The sequence below is a fragment of the Oncorhynchus masou genome, chromosome 6 (assembly GCF_036934945.1).
Source record: "Oncorhynchus masou masou isolate Uvic2021 chromosome 6, UVic_Omas_1.1, whole genome shotgun sequence".
Taxonomy (NCBI): Eukaryota; Metazoa; Chordata; class Actinopteri; order Salmoniformes; family Salmonidae; genus Oncorhynchus; species Oncorhynchus masou.
Window position 1 is genome coordinate 66,903,378 of NC_088217.1, and position 19,227 is coordinate 66,922,604.

The 19,227-nt window shown below is 48.2% G+C and overlaps 1 protein-coding gene across 2 annotated transcripts in view; it reads left to right on the forward strand.

The window, feature by feature from the left end:
• The window catches only part of nrp2a (neuropilin 2a), a 65,910-nt gene that overhangs the window by 10,850 nt on the left and 35,833 nt on the right, over positions 1–19,227 (forward strand). For both annotated transcript variants that reach the window (XM_064969422.1, XM_064969421.1), the window contains exons 3-7: positions 6,730–6,911; positions 13,223–13,453; positions 15,519–15,674; positions 16,053–16,222; positions 18,777–18,932. In XM_064969422.1, the coding sequence (XP_064825494.1) occupies positions 6,730–6,911; positions 13,223–13,453; positions 15,519–15,674; positions 16,053–16,222; positions 18,777–18,932 (895 nt within the window). The remainder of the gene's footprint in view (positions 1–6,729; positions 6,912–13,222; positions 13,454–15,518; positions 15,675–16,052; positions 16,223–18,776; positions 18,933–19,227) is intronic.

Sequence of the window (19,227 nt, forward strand, 5' to 3'; positions counted from 1 at the left end):
AGAGGGGGAAAAGAACATACTTTACAGCCCCGGTAGAAAAGACACATCAACAATGTTATTTATTCATAGAACAACCTGTAACTCCCTTTTCTCACTGAGGCTGCTCTCGCCTTTTTATGTAGGTTACATCCCAAATTGCGTCCTATTCCCTGAATGGTGTTTTGACCAGAGAGCATTATACTGTATAGGGAATAGGGTGCCATTTGGGGGGGGGCACATACACAGATTTAGTTTGTTGAAGATGTGTGCCTCCGGTCCAAAACAGCAACAAAACAAAGTGGAGAAAGCCAAAGTGCAGCCCGGCAGGCCAACATGCCCCCTCTCCTCCCACAGAGCGCTTTAGACGGGGTTCAAATAGCTTCCAGTTAGTGTTTGTGGTGCAGCTGTGTGTTGTTATCTCCTTCCTGAGTGATTAGGCAGAACAGTATGTCTGACTGAGGAGACAGGAGGGAGACTTGGTGTTTTCCTCTTCTGGTTTGAGGTGAGGGAGTGGTAATGCTGGGCTGCGTTCATTAGTGCACACCATAGGAAACCGTTAAAAAAATGTGGCAACGGAAAACATTTTTGAAACGAAATCAGGAGTTTCTTATTGGACAAGTTCAAGTTTGTCCCTCCTCGTTTCAGCCCGTTTCGTTCTTAGTGAATACACCCCTGGAGGGGAAGGAGACTTGGTCAGGGTATTATTTAAATGTAACCTGAATATACTGTATATATAATGTAAATATTACAAATGGGTTTATTGTAAATAGGTGATATAGTTGTGAGAGTTGTAAAGCGCTTTAATCTATGGACAATTACAGTTCTATGTAAGCCATGTCTTTTGTATGTCATCGCCTCATACACAGGCAGATGCACGCACATACCGTATGCCAGTGCCATGGTCTCTCCTGAGAGTAGATTACTCTGAGACCCTGAGCATGTGAACTCAAGAAAGAGTTCGGTTGGCCCACATAAGGTCAGCCTTACTTTCTAACCCACAACATACTGATGAATGAATCCCTCTCCCGGGCCAACCAGCACTTTCCCCGGGTTCAAAGAGTCAAAGGCTCCGAGGAGCTTCAACCGCGCAGACCATCACTGCTGCAGCAATAAAATATCCTGTGTTATGCAGACCTCACATATCTGAGGTGGCACTTTGATTCAGACTTTCATTTCAGGCAGGGTGCCAAATGGCTTTTTACCTCCAAGCCCAGAGTTGATTGATGTGAAGAAGAAAAAATGCAATAATGGCGGAGGTGAAATATCAAGCCGTTATCTCTAATGCAGTCTGCCATTGGCTGGGACCAGGGCTGAAGGGATGATACCGATATGGGGTGCAGGACCTCATATAACCTCATATAAATATCTTGGAATTTTTAATTGATGACAGCCTCTCTTTTTAATTGCACATTCAGCAATTCAAAAAATTAAGCTGAAATTGGGATTTTATTTTCGGAATAAGGCCTGTTTTTCCTTTGAAGCCAGAAGGAGGCTAGTATCAGCTACATTTCCGCCTTTACTAGACTATGGAGATATTTTATATATGAATGCTTCCGCTCAGTGTTTGAGATCAGTTGACACCCTTTACCATGGCACTTTGAGATTTATTTTAAACTGCAAAACCCTTACGCACCACTGCACTTTGTATACCAAGGCTGGCTGGCCTTCTCTAGTCACTCATTTTAAGTTTACTACCTTTTCATTTGAGCGTTTTTATTGTTCAGAAATGTGGTGGGTACTCTCTTCGTTCGCTGGACTTTATCCTGCTAACTGTTCCAAATGTCCAAAGTAAATTTGGTAAAAGGGCTTTTATGCTGTCTGCGCCATCGTCTTGGAACGCCTTACAAAATACTTTTAAACTGGAAGAACTTTTTCAATCACTGATGAATGATCTTGAGACTGATTCCCTGACCTATCGATGTTTTTCATTTGCTGTTTGATTTTGTTTTACTCTTGTGAATTCTATGGTTTTTACTAGATTACTTGTAGTTTTTCATGTTGTTTGTCTGTAATTTTTGTAATGACTAGGTGCTGCCAATCTTGTCTTGGAACGCCTTACAAAATACTTTTAAACTGGAAGAACGTTTTCAATCACTGATGAATGATCTTGAGACTGATTCCCTGACCTATCGATGTTTTTCATTTGCTGTTTGATTTTGTTTTACTCTTGTGAATTCTATGGTTTTTACTAGATTACTTGTAGTTTTTCATGTTGTTTGTCTGTAATTTTTGTAATGACTAGGTGCTGCCAATCTTGGCCAGGACGCTCTTGAAAAAGAGATTTTAAATCTCAATGAGCCCTTCCTGGTTAAATACAATACAAAAGGACGTGCGTCCCATAGCTCTCTCTCTCTCTTTCCCCCTCTCCTCTCTCTCTCTCCCCCTCTCCTCTCTCTCTCCCCCTCTGTCTCTCTCGCCCCCTCTTCTCTCTCCCTCTCTCTCCCTCTCTTCTCTCTCTCTCTCTCTCTCTCTCTCCCTTTCTTCTCTCTCTCTCTCCCTCTCTTCTCTCTCCCTCTCTTCTCTCTCTCTCTCCCTCTCTTCTCTCTCCCTCTCTCTCTCTCTCTCTCTCTCTCTCTCTCTCTCTCTCTCTCTCTCTCTCTCCCCCTCTCCTCTCTCTCTCTCTCTCTCCCCCTCTCCTCTCTCTCTCCCCCTCTCCTCTCACCCTTCTCTCTCTCTCCCTCTCTTCTCTCTCCCTCTCTCTCTCTTCTCCCTCTCTTCTCTCTCCCTCTCTCTCTCTTCTCTCTCTCTTCTCTCTCTCTCTCTTCTCTCTCTCTCTCTCTTCTTTCACTCTCTTCTCTCTCTTTTCTCTCTCTCTGCTCTCTCTCTGCTCTCTCTCTTCTCTCTCTGCTCTCTCTGCTCTCTCTGCTCTCTCTCCCTCTCCCCCTCTCCTCTCTCCCTCTCTACTCTCCCTCTCTTCTCTCTCCCTCTCTTCTCTCCCCCTCTATTCTCTCTCTCTTCTCTCTCCCACTCTCTCTCTTCTCTCTCCCTCTCTCTCTTCTCTCCCTCTCTTCTCTCTCCCTCTCTTCTCTCTCTCTGCTCTCTCTCTCTTCTCTCTCTGCTCTCTCTCTCTCTGCTCTCTCTGCTCTCTCCCTCTCTCTGCTCTCTCCCTCTCTCTCTGCTCTCTCTCTCTGCTCTCTCTCTCTGCTCTCTCTCTCTGCTCTCTCTCTCTCTCTAAAACAAATAAATTAGATAATAAACGAAAAACGCTCAACCCCACTAGCTAGCCATTTCACATCAGTTACACACAGTGGGTTTCGCAAAGATCAATTTTCAATTTTTGAGGTCATCTTTATTGGGTGAGGGCCCCAGGGCCCATGTTCCTCCGTAGAATTGATCATTCAACTTTACAAACAGCACCCTATACTAATGTGCCCCAGGCCGCGTCCCAAACGGCACACTATTCCCTATTTAGTGCACTGCTTTTGACCAGGTCCCATAAGGAATGTGGGTGCCCCTTGGGACGGACCCTTAGTTCCATCACAGGGGAACGCGTGCCATTGAGGCGTGACGATGGAGAAGTTCGACGTGTGAGTGCGATATCGTCCTCTGTGTCTGCTACACTCCCCGAGGGGAGATGGGAGCTGTTGGAATCAGATCAATGGCCGTTTTCAGCTTGTAATGAGGAATTGATGGGCAATAGACATGGGGAGTGTGTGTATGTGTATATGGGGCGGGGGGCAGATTAATGAGGCCACTGTTTCAGGTCTGATCTGCCCAGATTCACAAGTCATGGTCACTGAGTCATGGTCGCATTACGGTCGCGTGGACTTGACCACACCAATAGCCACTAATAGTCAACCAACCGATGACTCCAATTGACCATAGTCTTTAAATACATATACACTCTCTCGTGCTTAGAGAGAGAGAGAGAGAGAGAGAGAGGGAGAAAGACAGACACAGACAGAGAGAGGAGGGTAAGAAAACATATTTTTTTGAATACAGACTTAAGAGGGTCATACATCCCATCAGTAGATACTCACACCAACCAGACTGGCGGGATCGATGGTGATGCCCCTTCAAAAAGCCTTGGGCCGTAGCCTGCAGGCCTACATTGACTCTTTGTGGTTAGCTGTTAGCTGTTAGCGGTTTAGCCCCAGTCTCTGCCCCAAATGGCACCCTATTCCCACCTATTCCCACCCTATGGGCCCTGCTCAAAATAAGTGCACTACATAAGCATTAGGGTGCCTTTTGGGACGCTCCTCGGCTATCTGTATCTGTGAGCAACGGCTCAGAGAGGGCCGCTCTGAGTGCTATTTGAGCTATTTGTTCTAAGGCCCGATTGAAGACGGCAGCCGCGGGAATCTGCTGGGATTTGTCTCCCAGCGTCTACTTAATATTTCAGAGGCACTTATGCCTTATTAGGCGTAGATGAGGCGCATGAGGTGGCTCTCTGCTGGGCAGACTAAAAAGTCTCCATCCCCCTCAAAATAGCATTTTTTTTTTCAATAGAAACTACACCGTTCAGCTGTGAGTGTAGATTCCACCTGTCATGCCACTCGTTTTAGGAACCGATATTTGCGTTTTTTTGTCAAGTGCATCGCTCATCCCACAGAGTGGTGGAAGTGGAACTCGGGCTAGACTCCGGTTGTTGCTCCCAGGGGTGAGGTTGACAGTCTGGGGGCCACGGGTAATGAGAAATGGTTCTCACCCTCGTTATACCATGGTGTTTTTCAGGGTGGTTGTGTGTGTCTCCCTCTCCCAGACACACGCATGCAAGCGCACACACACAACACGCGCGCGGGCGGGCGCACACACTCCCACTCCCAGACGAGGCTATCTGTCTGAGGGGCGTCCCTGGGCCTAGCGCCTGTAGGGAGTGCGCACAGAGGTGGAGAAAAGTCCCAGAAAAACAAGGAAGGTGTGAAAGGTAATTAGCAGGGCCAGTGGAGGGGAGGAGAGGAGGAATGAGGGGGAAGGAGTAGAGAAGAGAAGGCATGTCTGGACTGGTGCCCGAACAACAGCCCCGAAGGACTTCCTTAAGTGTCCGCTGCCCACCCCTGGGTTTCTTCTGGCCTCTGTGGAGAGCTGGAGGACACCATCATGGGTCGACAACAAGCAGGACTCTGTAACCCAGAAGGACCCAGTCACATAGGGAGGGAGAAGGGGGGGGGGGAAGGAGTCAGAAAAGGCACTGTGAACTCTAATAGACAGAGTGGGTTGAGGGTGTGAGTGTTAGGGTGTGTTGTCTGTCTGTCTGTGTGAGAGATTGTTCTCCCGCTCGGCCGGTCTTCATGCGTGTGTTCATCAGGGCCTGGGTAGGCGGAGAGCACAGGTCAATAATCACATCTGAGAAACACTCAGTCATCGCTTCTAATCCACGACAGGCGAGAGAGTCCACTCCCAAATCAATTAAAACCTAATTAGGCTCTCAGTTACTTCTCAGGCCTTTTATCTTTTGCGTACACGCTGTAGTGTGTGTGTGTGTGTGTGTGTGTGTTTTCCTTAAGCATGTGTCAGTTACAGCCCAAAAACACACACACCTTAGGTAGGAGGGTGTGTGAATTGGATCAAGGCCCTCTCATTAGTGAAGTTTGATCCTGTGCAGGCTTTTGTTCCAGCCCAGCACAAATGTCAATCTAAACATTCCTGCTCCCAATGACAGTGTATGGGGCTGTATTATTTGTGTGTGTGTGTGTGTGTGTGTGCGTGTGTGCGTGTGTGTGTGTGTGTGTGTGTGTGTGTGTGTGTGTGTGTGTGTGCACACGTGGGTCCAACACAGACCAGTGATCCAGCGCTGTGCTGAAGGCTGCTGAAGGCCTTTCATTGTAATTAGATGTGAGACTGTTTCAGCAGCTCTTGTTTGACATCTCCGTCACATATCCAAGAGAGGGAGAGTGGGGACACTTATTAATGATCCGTCCCAGGAAATGCACCGTGGAAAAGCTGAAATTCACTATTTTCCTTCATCTGCTTGCTCTGCCCTCATGTTTAGCATCACATTCGGAGTGTTTTACCCTTTTCCTTACAGGACAACCGTGGCTACAAGCTGATAAGCAATTTGACAGAAACAGTTGCATTCATGACTATTGACTAATGCCAATACAGATATAAGGTCTGCCAAGCAAAAACCTGATTAAAAAAAATAATCTGTGAAAAAAAGTACAGAAATGGTTTGCTCACTGGGAAATGAATATCTCACTAGTCAGTGACAACTGTTTGGAGGTTGTGACCGCAACTGTGAGCTTATTACAGTACTATAGACACTATGTCCTGGGATTTCTTATGATCTTCTATGTAGAAGACCACGCACACCGTACCTTGACCCCTCTCCCAGCTTCATAAGTGTCAGCGACTCGTTGCTGTTGAGTTGGCTAATTTTGGAGCGGCAGGTGAGGATTTGTCTGAGTCCCAAGTTTCACCTCTCTCTGTCTCTGAAATGACAGTTAAGAATTTGGGTTAATAGGTCTTAGGTCAAAGGCCACGTGGACTCAAGTTCAATCACACTGAGCCCCAAAGCTGTTTTCTTCTCTATTCTTCTCTTTGTCCTTGGTTTTAAGCTTGAATCATCCATTCAACATTCTCCTGAAATCAAATACATCCTTCTCAAAGCAGCTCTTTTAACATATACATGATTAAATAAATCCATAGGTACGACGTCCATATTAGGACAGCCTTAGTTTTGATTAGACCAAAACAACTCTTTCTGAGATGGAATCAATTCCTGCTGAGCCTGAGGCTGTCCTAATATGGACACCAGGCATAAAAACATTTCCAGGATTTTTCAGGGAATTCTCTATTTCTCATTCTCAGGTACGACTTCATTGAGATCCGTGATGGTGGCTCGGACTCGGCTGAGCTGCTGGGTAAACACTGCAGTAACATCGCCCCCCCGGCCATCATCTCTTCTGGTACCGCCCTGCACATCAAGTTTGTCTCAGACTACGCCCACCAGGGGGCTGGCTTCTCGCTGCGCTACGAGATCTTCAAGACAGGTGAGCCCATTATGTCCGGCGCTTCGTTATTGAGGCGTTTTTAGTGGTTGTTATTTTGGGAGGTTTTCATGATCTTTAAGACAGGTGAGTGAATTCTCTAATTCTGCCCGGTGAGCTCTTATTTGAGGTGTTTTGATTGGTTGTTGATCGTTGGGGGGCCGGGGGGGGGGGGGGGTTATTGGTTGTGTGATTGGGACGTTGATGTTTGACTGGTTACCGATAGGTTGGGATGGAGACGTATGCAGAGAGACTTTGGCCAATCTTAAATAGACGCCAAGTTGTTGCCTCTGAGATTTCTATTTATTCAATATAAATGTGCATTTGGAAACCTGTGGACTGCTGTTGGTCAATATTGCCCATGAGGTGCCAACATGGCTTTCATCAAACCATGTAAATGTGATCTAAGTTCATCCTAATACATTTTTGGGGTTGAAACGACAATGGCCAAACTCTCTCCAATGACTCTGGGTGGTCATTCCCCTAACTAGCTAACTAGCCTTGTGGAACATGGATGGTTGACTGAGTTCTTGCTATGGATGCTTTGGGCAGAAGGACCTATGATGACCTTCTCCTTAACGTGGTGGGCGTCGACCTCACCCATGCACACGTATTACACACAAACACACGCGCACTCACCTCGCCGCCTCACACACACACACACACACACACACACACACACACACACACACACACACACACACACACACACACACACACACCCCGACACTCCCAGACCAATTAGCTTCAAGAGAGGCAGGGAGGAAAATAAACGTGGGTAAGCCTTTAACTCTTTTCATCCTGTCTGAAAAGTATCTCAGGAAGGCCTCTTAACTGGCCTGGGATCTGCTTCATCTAGAGGGGGAGGACGGCTGAGAGGGGGGATGGTGGAGAGGGGTTACAGGCGGTGAGGAGATGACGAGGAGGGAGGGGGCAGGGTGGGGGTGAGGGATTGAGAGGGGCTACAGGCGGTGAGGAGATGATGAGGAGGGAGGGGTGAGGAGGAGGGGGCAGGGTGGGGGAGAGGGATTGATAGGGGTTACAGGCGGTATAGGAAGATGATGAGGGAGGGGTGAGGAGGAGGGGGCAGGGTGGGAGAGAGTGATTGAGAGTGGCTACAGGCGGTATAGGGAGATGATGAGGAGGGGGCAGGGTGGGGGAGAGGGATTGAGAAGGGCTACAGGCAGTGAGGAGATGATGAGGAGGGAGGGGTGAGGAGGAGGGGGCAGGGTGGGGGAGAGTGATTGAGAGGGGTTACTGGCGGTATAGGGAGATGATGAGGAGGGAGGGGTGAGGATGTGGGGGCAGGGTGGGGGAGAGGGGCTACAGGCGGTATAGGGAGATGATGAGGAGGGAGGGGTGAGGAGGAGGGGGCAGGGTGGGGGAGAGTGATGGAGAGGGGCTACAGGCGGTATAGGGAGATGATGAGGGGTGAGGAGGAGGGGGCAGGGTGGGGGAGAGGGATTGAGAGGGGCTACAGGCGGTGAGAAGATGATTACTGGGAGAGGGAGAGGGTAGAGTGAGGATGAGTTGGGATTTGAGTTTAACCATGGTGCTGGTGGTGGTCGTCCATAAGAGGAAGTGTACTTGACATACAGGACACTCACTGTACTGAGCTATACTGATACGCTCTATATTGAGCTGCTCTTTGCTTGTAAGATCCCATTGACATGGATTTGTTTGGGTGGGTAGTCGTACCTGCTCTGTTTCCAAACATTTTTAAACTTGATTTGAACGTGGCCCAGTTTTGTCATTTAGCTCTGTTACCAAGGCCACCAGCACAATGATATGATGATGTGATAGGGCTGGTATTATACACACATACACACACTCTGTAACAGAATGGATGGGTATGCTGTTGCCATGGTTTTAACAAGAGCCTACTATGCATTTGGGGTGCAAAAACAATGGTATGTGTGTGCGATATGTGTCCGTGGGTGGTTACAGTGTGCTTGGGTGTTATAGGATTTTGTTTGTGTCTAAGTAGGCGTATAGATGTGTGCGTGCTCTCTCTGTGTGTGTGTGTGTGTGTCTGTGCCTGTGTGTGTTTCTGTGCGAGAGAGATTGACACGCAGAGCACATGTTTTGGAGAGCGCTGTTCTCTCCCTCTGCATCCGACACCCATCATGGTTGTTTGTTTTAACATGTCAGGTTCGGGACAAATCGCTCCACAAACCCCAGTAGTGTGCGAGTTCTGGGAGAACATTAGAGACTGCCAGGCACAACCCCCCAGTAGTGTGCGAGTTCTGGGAGAACATTAGAGACTGCCAGGCACAACCCCCAAGTAGTGTGCGAGTTCTGGGAGAACATTAGAGACTGCCAGGCACAACCCCCAGTGAGAGAGCTGTTGTTTATTTACATTGATGTTTGTGCATGAGGGATGTGTGTTCTAGTCTTATTTGTGTGTGTGTGTGTGTGTGTGTGTGTGTGTGTGTGTGTGTGTGTGTGTGTGTGTGTGTGTGTGTGTGTACACATGTTCTCGTCTTATTTAAGTGTGCGCGTGCACTGTGTGTGTTTATGCATCCGTATGTGTTTTTGAAGGAGTGCGTCACTAGAGGAGATATGATCTTAGGTCAACACACAGCTTGGAGGCGTGTCTGTCCTACTTTCGCTGCTGATCAGGGTCATGTTCATTAGGGCAGGGCACACAGTGGAACACGTATCGGAAACAGTTGGCAACTGAAACTAAAATCAGTGTTTCTTATTGGGCAAGTCCAGGTAATAGTCCCACCCTGTTTCAGTCTGTTTTCTTCCGTTTGGTGCCAAATGAACACGACCCTTGCAGTCTCTTTTCCTAGACTGCCATCAGCACCCGAGGTGAATGAGGAGGAGTCTGTTGTAGCTTCACTCAGAGAATACACTGTTAGGTAAGCAGAGTGTGTGTGCAGACATGTGTTTGTGTTTACTGTACCTCCCTTCCTATGTTCAGTGCCAATAATGGATACAGGGATAATAAACAGCAATAAGATATTTGACTTCTCACCCTAAACTGTATTCCCTGATCCATTTTCCCCTGAGCCCCCAACCCCTCCCCCTGGGGGAGCGTGTGCCCCAAAACAACAACCCCCCCCAACCCCACCCCACCCGCATCCCCCACACCCGCACCATAACCCCACAGTGGTGAAAGTACACCCACTGCCCTCCCTCCCCCATTATTGTTGTGCCCTACTTTTCTCACACACACTGGCGTATTAACCCCTCATACCAAACCAGCCCCCCACTCCACCCCCTGTCATGTGACTGTTACTGTGACGCTGTTACCACGGCTACAGCGGGAAGACTTCCCGCCAAGCGACCTCCACCAGCCTCCAGCACTAGCGCAACCAATCGTGATTGATCTTTCTGTGGTTCCCCCTTGGGGTCATGGTTGACTCTGTCCCCCCCTAACTCGGTCTGTAGGGTCACCTTTGGAATCCAGACACACGAACACACACCCCTCAAGTGTATTTCCACGAAACCCTTGGGTTGACTCCAGCGAGAGTAGGCTGCCAGGCAGAGAGGGAGAACGGTAGAGTGGGAGAGTGAGAAAAGGGGAGTGTCAGAGGTTGAGATGTGCAACAGACGTGCACAAACGTGGAGGTGAACTCTCACAGCATGAGGTTGCACGAGGAGGAGGGAGAGGAAGACGAAAACAGGAGCAGGGGGGGAAGAGGGTGAATGAGCAGGCTACGCACATTCCTCCTAGGGATGGGGGGAGGAAGGAATGGAGCGTGGGAGGGAGGGAGGGAGGGAGGGGGGGGGGATTCCCTGACAAAATGTGCAGAGACTACTCCGTCAGGCACTCGAGCGGAAAGCGCCCGACGCATTTCTACCCAGCAACTCACCCCTCCACTCCACCCCCTCCCCTCCTCAACCCCCCGCTGGCAGACAGCTCTTGCCAAATGGCTGCTCGTGGTGAAATGTGCAAACCAGGCGTGTGTGTGTGGGGAAGAGGGGCTTGTTTTTGGAATGTTCATATAGTTGAACTAATAAGGACTAACAAAAGGGAGAGTACTCATGCATACACACCATCTCTCACACACATATTTGGCAAGTGGCGATGTCAGCGTGTGCGAAGCTGGTGGTAACACACACTGGGCTACTATAGACAATGCAATGGTGTGATTGAAGCCCTCTTTCACACGTACACACAAACACGCGCGCGCTCGCGCACACACTTTCATTGACAAACACATACCCTGTCTATCATATACCACAAGACCTATGTAGAACGTAGTATGTGTTTTCATCCAATCACACATACACACTGGCACAGTGTTACGCATTTTCACAGTGTCACGCATGTTCTTCTTCACAAACACACACACACACACACACGCATTGCCTATTCAGTGAGGGCCAGTCAATGAGCAGTAGTAGACCTTGCTGGAGAAGTGCTTTGGCATGCTTTCTCGTGTGTGTGTGTGTGTGTGTGTGTGTGTCTCTCCTCTCGTCCTGCGGTGAAAGGCAGCAGTCCTCATCTCCCTGAGGTCTATAACAGTGTGGTCGGCATAGTGACTGGTTAAGGCAGGCATCACACTGGCCTTGCCTCTACTCGTTAAACGAGAGGGTCTGACTGACCAATGGAGACACAGACGCGCGCGCGCGCACACACATACATGCACGGAGGGACAACACACATGCGCAAGCAAACACGTACGCACGCTCGCTCGCACACACACACACACACACACACACAAAGGCCTTTGAGAGAACATTCAAACACTGCCCCGTGGTGATGGTTGGGGTTGTTGTGAATTAGGGGTAGACCACATGTGGTTGAAGTACGGTCGTACTAGGTCATATCAGATCTGGGGGGGGGGGGGCTTGTCTGTTTGCTGCTGCTTATCTGGTCTTCCATTCCCTCTTTCCACTTTTCATCCCACTGTATTCCTTTCCAGGCCTCTTCCTCTGTGCTGCTCTTTCTGCATGCCCTGCCCCTCAACAATGTATACACAGTACACCTCAAGGACATGTCCGTTCTATGCCATTGCTGTTGGTGGAGCTTTGAATAACAAGAGAGGCGGAGGATAGAGAAGAGAAGAGAGAGAAACAGGGTGAGAGGTGGGAACACAGAAGAGGTTGGGGATTGTAAGGTGCAAAAGTATATTTGATCGGTGCTTTGAATAAATGAGAGAGTGAGAGAGAGAGAGGAAGGGAGAGAGAGGGAGGGAGGGAGGAAGGAGGGAGGGAGGGAGGAAGGGGGGAGGGAGAGAGAGAGAGAGGGAGGGAGGGAGGGAGGGAGGAAGGGGGGGGAGAGAGAGAGAGGGAGGGAGGGAGGGAGGGAGGGAGGGAGGGAGGGAGGGAGGGAGGGAGGGAGGGAGGGAGGGAGGGAGGGAGGGAGAGGGAGGGAGGGAGGGAGGGAGGGAGGGAGGGAGGAAGGGGGAGGGAGAGAGAGAGGGAGGAAGGGGGGAGGGAGAGAGAGAGAGAGAGGGAGGGAGGAAGGGGGAGGAAGGGGGAGGGAGGAGAGAGGGAGGGAGGGAGAGAGAGAGAGGGGGAGGGAGGGAGGGAGGGAGGGAGGGAGGGAGGGAGGGAGGGAGGGAGGGAGGGAGGGAGGGAGGGAGAAAAAAATCATTAATGTGCGCATCCATAAACACTCAGGGGGAAGTTTATATGGGAGGCACATCTGTCGAGAGCTCAAGGTGAGCCGCCCAGGGCGCATAAATCTGCATAGCTAATGAGCTGCCGGGCCGCTTAGCGAGTTTACTCCCGTTTGATTTGGCTTGTGTTTTTCTTTTCTCTTATTTTGTTGAAGCAAGGGAGTGAACGCAGAGCTTACTGGGTTGTGGGGGCGAATATGAGGTTTATGATGAGGCGTGTGTGTCAAAGGTCAAATGGGGGTGCTTATATTTGTCCTGTTTCGCTGCATGTACACGTGGGTAACCTGTATGAGTGGAAATGGAAATGTTTTTTTTTTTTTTTTTGCATATCCCAACTGCCCCTGAGTCACCCTCGGAGAGTGGGGTCACGGCCAGGGACCAGCCATTATTGACTGCGACCCTGGACCAATTAGGCTTAAGTGCCTTGCTCAGAGGGCAGATCGGCAGATTTTTTTCACCTTGTTGGCTCTGGGATTTGAACGAGCAACCTTAAGGATCCAGGCCCATTGGTCTAACCGCTAGGGTACTCTTCCACCCTGTGTGTGAGAGTGCATGTGTGTGTGAGAGTGCATGTGTGTGTGTATGTATGTTGCACAATGAACTGTGACTGGATTCTATTATTGCTGTCTTGCAGTGACAAATGTCTCGTCATCGATAAAATGCCCTACTTGTAAAAAATGATTGCTTTCCTGTGATAAATGTCTCATGTCTGTGTCCTCTGTGTGTTCGCCATAGGATCGGAATTCTGTTTCCGGAATTTCACCAGTCCTTCCGGAGTGATCGAGTCCCCCGGCTTCCCTGACAAGTACCCCCACAACCTGGAATGTTCTTACATCATCATAACTCCGCCACACATGGACATGACCCTGACCTTCTTGACCTTTGACCTGGAGAACGATCCCCTGCTGTCAGGAGAGGGAGACTGCAAGTACGACTGGCTGGACGTGTGGGACGGGCTGCCCCAGGGTGAGTGCTTACCAGACACATACACATATGCATGTGTACACACACACACACACACACACATATACACTTTCATACACACACACACATACACACTGTATGAGGCACATGCATGTGTTTGAACACAAACACACACATACCCACACATATCATCTACAATACCGCAATGGAGCTTTTCCTGCAGCCTTTGTCTCAATAACAATCCAGGAACTGGCCCCTTCCTGCATTAGCCATCCTACACCTCCCAGGACTAGGCTTTTCCCATGACTTGTTTCCCATTCATCCCCTTCATCAGGCCTACTTCCCCCTAGCTTCAATCTGCCCTTATCATACAGCACTTTCTTCCTGTTTGGGAATAGGGAGTATGGTGAAGTTGCCCCTAGATGCTGTTCTTGGGTCAGTTTAGCATTTTTCTCACGAATGTTTAAGGTTAGGATTGGGGGAGGGGAAGCTAATCTTAGATCTGTACGTAGGGGAAACGTCGCACTGGAAGCGAGAGTGAGAGTGCATGTATGAGGGGTATCGGTTGCCGTGGCGGTGAGGCGCCCGTGGGCGGAGTTACATAACGCACCGTAGCGACATGCTAGTGGTATCAGGAGAGATCAGGAAAGGAAGGGATGGGGAAAGCACCAGTGGGAGAAAGCTCTGGAGAGCGGTGTCAAAACGCTCCGTGTCTACTGCTGGGGTCTGGGAGCAAGATGCTGATAGTTTAGTAGAGAGGAGAATTTTGATTCTCACTTGCTCAAATATTTTTTTACTTGAAATGGCCAATACAACAGTTTCAATTTTTTATTTTACCTTTATTTTACTAGGCAAGTCAGTTAAGAACAAATTCTTATTTTCAATGACGGCCTGGGAACAGTGGGTTAACTGCCTGTTCAGGGGCAGAACGACAGATTTTGTACCTTGTCAGCTCGTGGATTTGAACTTGCAACCTTTCGGTTACTAGTCCAATGCTAGGCTAGGCTACACTGCCGCCCCAATGCCACTTAGGGCCAAACTACTCCCATTTTCAATGTGGTTCAAATGCTTTGGTCAGTCACACAAGCTTAGTAGAAATGAGTCTTGGGAGCGGTGTACTTTTGTATAACATGACCCATGTGGGAATTACATTACATTTACAGACTAGAACTTTACAGACTAAAACTAAAGTACTGGGCATCAGGTTCCATTTCAACTCAAAGAAGAGAGGCAAGATTCATTGAAATACATTGAAATTCCAATTCAAGAATAGGTTTTTATTTTTTATTTTTAAACAAGGGATTTTTCATGACTTGAATTAAGAATTTCAATGAACTTCCTTGATTGACTGAATTGACATGGAATTGAGCCCAACCCCATCGAGCACATTAGTCGAAACACTGGAGAGTCTTTAGATCTGAAGGAAAGGAATGGAAAGCTGATTTGGGGAATCTTCCGGAACATTGTGTGTGTGTCTGTAATCCTGGCGGATTGGGTGGGATTGAGAAGATTGGGTGACAGCAGTGTATAATCTAAAGTCTACCCCCACAGTGGGTCTTAATCCCAGCCTAAACCACACGAGATGGAGAGACTCACGCTGAGACACAGACCTTCAGCCTTTTCATTAGATGCTTACTCCAGTTTAAGTCTATGTCTGGACCAAAAAGCACTTTCAATGGAGATGCTCACATTCCATAAAATGCAGGGATGCTAATGAAACACGTTAAAATCCTGAAATAAATACATAAAAAATAGGAAACCGCATCCGATTTTGCTTTTTGTAGGAATAATTCTATATCGAATAAACGTGCAAGTTTTTATTTTATTTTGTGATATAAGTATATTAAAAGGTCCACAAGTATTTTCTTCGACAAGGTAAAAATCTGTCGTTCTGCCTCTGAACAAGGCAGTTAACCCGCTGTTCCCCGGTAGGCCGTCATTGTAAATTAGAATTTGTTCTTAACTGACTTGCCTAGTCAAATAAAGGTAAAATAAAACATTTAAATCGGTTTATTTTGAACACTGAAAACATACTGTATATGTTGAATGAAGATCCCTCCTAACTATTTTTGTCTGTGTGTGTGTGTGTGTGTGTGTGTGTTTCCAGTGGGCCCTCTGATTGGTCGTTACTGTGGTACTAAGATTCCTCCTGAGATCAAGTCGTCGTCTGGTCTGCTGTCTCTGTCCTTCCACACGGACATGGCTGTGGCCAAAGACGGCTTCTCAGCCCGCTACAACATGACACACAAAGAAGTCAATGACAGTAAGTAGCCCGCCGCTCTCTCTCTGTCTGTCCGTCTGTCTTTCGTTTTCTCGTTCTCCTGTTCTCGCGTTTTCTCGTTCTCCTGTTCTCGCGTTCCCATATCCCTTTTTGTTTCTCTCTTTCCTTCCATCTCTCGCCCCCTCTACCGTTCTATATGTGTCCTATTGCCCTCATAGGCACTTTCTCTCTCTGCCTCTCTTGACCTCTCTCTCCCTTTCACTCCCTCTTCTCTCTCTTTCTTTCCCTCTGGTCTCCCTCCGCCTCTAACTCTGGCCCCCCTCTTTCCCCCAAACTCTGTCTCCTAACCACGCCCTCCCTCACCTGTGCCCTTTTCGCTCTCTTCCCCTCCAATCCCCCCCCCCCCCTCTCTCTCCACAGCGTTCCACTGCAGTACAGCGTTTGGTCTGGAGTCGGGGAAGATTTCGGACGACCAGATCTCAGCCTCGTCCTCCTTCTACGATGGCCGCTGGTCCCCTCGCCAGGCCAGGCTCAACAACATGGACAATGCCTGGACACCCAGCGAGGACAGCACCAAGGAGTACATCCAGGTCAGACAGTTAAAAAAAAAAGAGACACAGCGAGAGAGACAGCGAGAGACACACACATAGACCCACACACAGACACAGACACAAAACCAACACATGCGCACACACACACATACACACACACACACAATCAAACACTGTTTTGACAATATGCAGTGTGCGGAGCAGATGCAGGATGCAATCTGTCACTTGATAGATGAGTTCGCTACTCAGGAATGGGCTGTTAGCAGTGGAATAGTGTGCCATTGATTTTTTTACCTCCTCCTCTCCCTTATCCCGCTCTCCCTCCCCAACAGCAGCCCCATAGGGCCTGGCAGCACCCCCCCCGTCTATGTGACAGATGGACATACAGTGGCAAGACAACACAGTCTGATTAAACTAATAACACACAAATGATTGTAATTTTTCTTGTCTATATTGAATACATCATTTGAACATTCACAGTGTCGGTTTGAGAAGAGTATGTGAACCCCCTAGGCTCATGACTTCTCCAAAAGCTAATTGGTGTGAGGAGTCAGCTGACCTGGAGTCCAATCAACGAGATGAGATTGGAGATGTTGGTTTGAGATGCCCTGCCCTATAAAAAACACTCACGAAATTTGCGTTTGCTATTTACTAGAAGCATTGCCTGATGTGAACCATGCCTCGAACAAAAGAGATCTCAGAAGAACAAAGATTAAGAACTGTTGACTTGCATAAAGCTGGAAAGGGTTACAAAAGTATCTCTAAAAGCCTTGATGTTCATCAGTCCACAGTAAGACACATTGTCTATAAATTGAGAAAGTTCAGCACTGTCGCTACTCTCCCTAGGAGTGGCCGTCCTGCAAAGATGACTACAAGAGCACAGCACAGAATGCTCAATGAGGTTAAGAAGAATCCGAGAGTGTCACCTAAAGATTTACAGTAATCTCTGGAACATGTTAACATCTCTGTTGACGAATCTACGATATGTAAAACACAAAACAAGAATGGTGTTCACGGGAGGACACCACGGAAGAAGCCACTGCTGGCCAAAAAAAACAACATTGCTGCACCTCTGAAGTTTGCAAAAGAGCACCTGGATGTTCCACAGTGCTTCTGGCAAAATATTCTGTGGACAGATTAAACTAAAGTTGCGTTGTTTGGAAGGAACACATAACAGTTTGTGTGGAGAAAGAAAAGGCACAGGACACCAACATCAAAACCTCATCCCAAATATAATGTATGGTGGAGGGAGCATCATGGTTTGGGGCTGATTTGCTGCCTCGGGGCCTGGACAGCTTGCTGTCATCGACGGAAGAATGAATTCCCATGTTTATCAATACATTTTGCAGGAGAATGTAAGGCTATCTGTCCGATTGAAGTTCAACAGAAGTTGGGTGATGCAACAGGACAAAGACCCCAAAAAAAGAAGTAAATCAACAACAGAATGGCTTCAACAGAAGAAAATACCCCTTCTGGAGTTGCCCAGTCAGAGACCTGACCTCAACCCAATTTGAGATGCTGTGGCATGACCTCAAGAGAGCAGTTCACACCAGACATCAAAAGAATATTGCTGAAACAGTTTTGTAAAGAGGAATGGTCCAAAATTCCTCCTGAACGTTGTGCAGGTCTGATCCGCAACTACAGAAAACGTTTGGTTGAGGTTATTGCTGCCAAATAAGGGTCAACCAGGTATTAAATCCAAGGGTTCACATTCTTTTCCCACCCTACACCCTGGATGTTTACATGGTGTGTTCAATAAAGACATGAAAACGTATAATTGTTTGTGTGTTATTAGTTTAAGCAGACTGTGTTTGTCTATTGTTTCAGACCTAGACGAAGATCCGATCAAATTTTATGAACAATTTATGCAGAAATCCAGGTAATTCGAAAGGGTTCACCTACATTTTCTTGCCACTGTAGCTCTTAACCTGAGTGTGATGTCTAGATGTATCTGTGTGGGTATTTGGCTCAAAGGAGTGCAGGATCTGCATCGGGACTTCATATCTCTGTTGTCCCAATAACCTTACCTACTTGGTATCTCGTTCTCTCTGTGCCTGGAAAAATAAAGGAAGGTAGAATAGAGCAGAATAGAATTGAAATTTATTGAATCAAATAAATTGTCCTTTTATTTTGTAATAAACGGAAATGTATCTTCTGCTTCTTCTGAAATGTATCTCATTATCGCCCTCCCCCTTCCCTCTCCCTCTCTCTTCTCTCTCTCTCCCTCTCTCTCCCTCTCTCTCTCTCTCTCTCTCTCTCTCTGTCTCTCTCTCTCCCTCTCTCTCACCCCTTCCCTCTCTCTCCCTCTCTCTCTCACCCTCTCCCTCCCTCTCTCTCTCTCGCTCTGTCTCGCTCTCCCCCTCTCTCTCTCTCTCTCCCCCTCTTTCTCCCCCTCTCCCTCTCTCTCACCCTCTCCCTCCCTCTCTCTCTCTCGCTCTGTCTCGCTCTCCCCCTCTCTCTCTCTCTCCCCCTCTTTCTCCCCCTCTCTCTCTCTCCCCCTCTCTCTCTCCCTCTCTCCCTCTCTCTCTCTCTCTCTCCCTCTCTCTCTCACCCTCTCCCTCTCTCTCTCTCTCGCTCTGTCTCGCTCTCCCAGGTGGACCTCCACTTCCTCAAGGTGCTGACAGGCATCGCCACCCAGGGGGCAGTCTCCAAGGAGACCCAGAAGTCCTACTACGTGACCACCTTCAAGCTGGAGGTCAGCACCAATGGAGAGGACTGGATGACTTATCGCTACGGCAAGAATCACAAGGTAATCTACAACACCCCCAATGTAGCACCTGGAACCTGGAAGCTAGAACCCAAATGTGGAACCCAGTTCTCAAAGTCTCAGTTGGTTGTATATTAGTTCTTTCAGCTGCAGCCTAGCTGGCAGAGCTGGTTGACACAACGTCGTAAGGAATGCGAAATTGACGTCACTTCTAACCTTCATGCCCACTGGGAGACTAGCTGGTTCAATTCGCTCTGGATAAGCGTGTCTCTATCCAGACATTTAAATGACTCAACTGTAAATGTCTTGTAATTCCCACCATGGGGTCATCTAATAC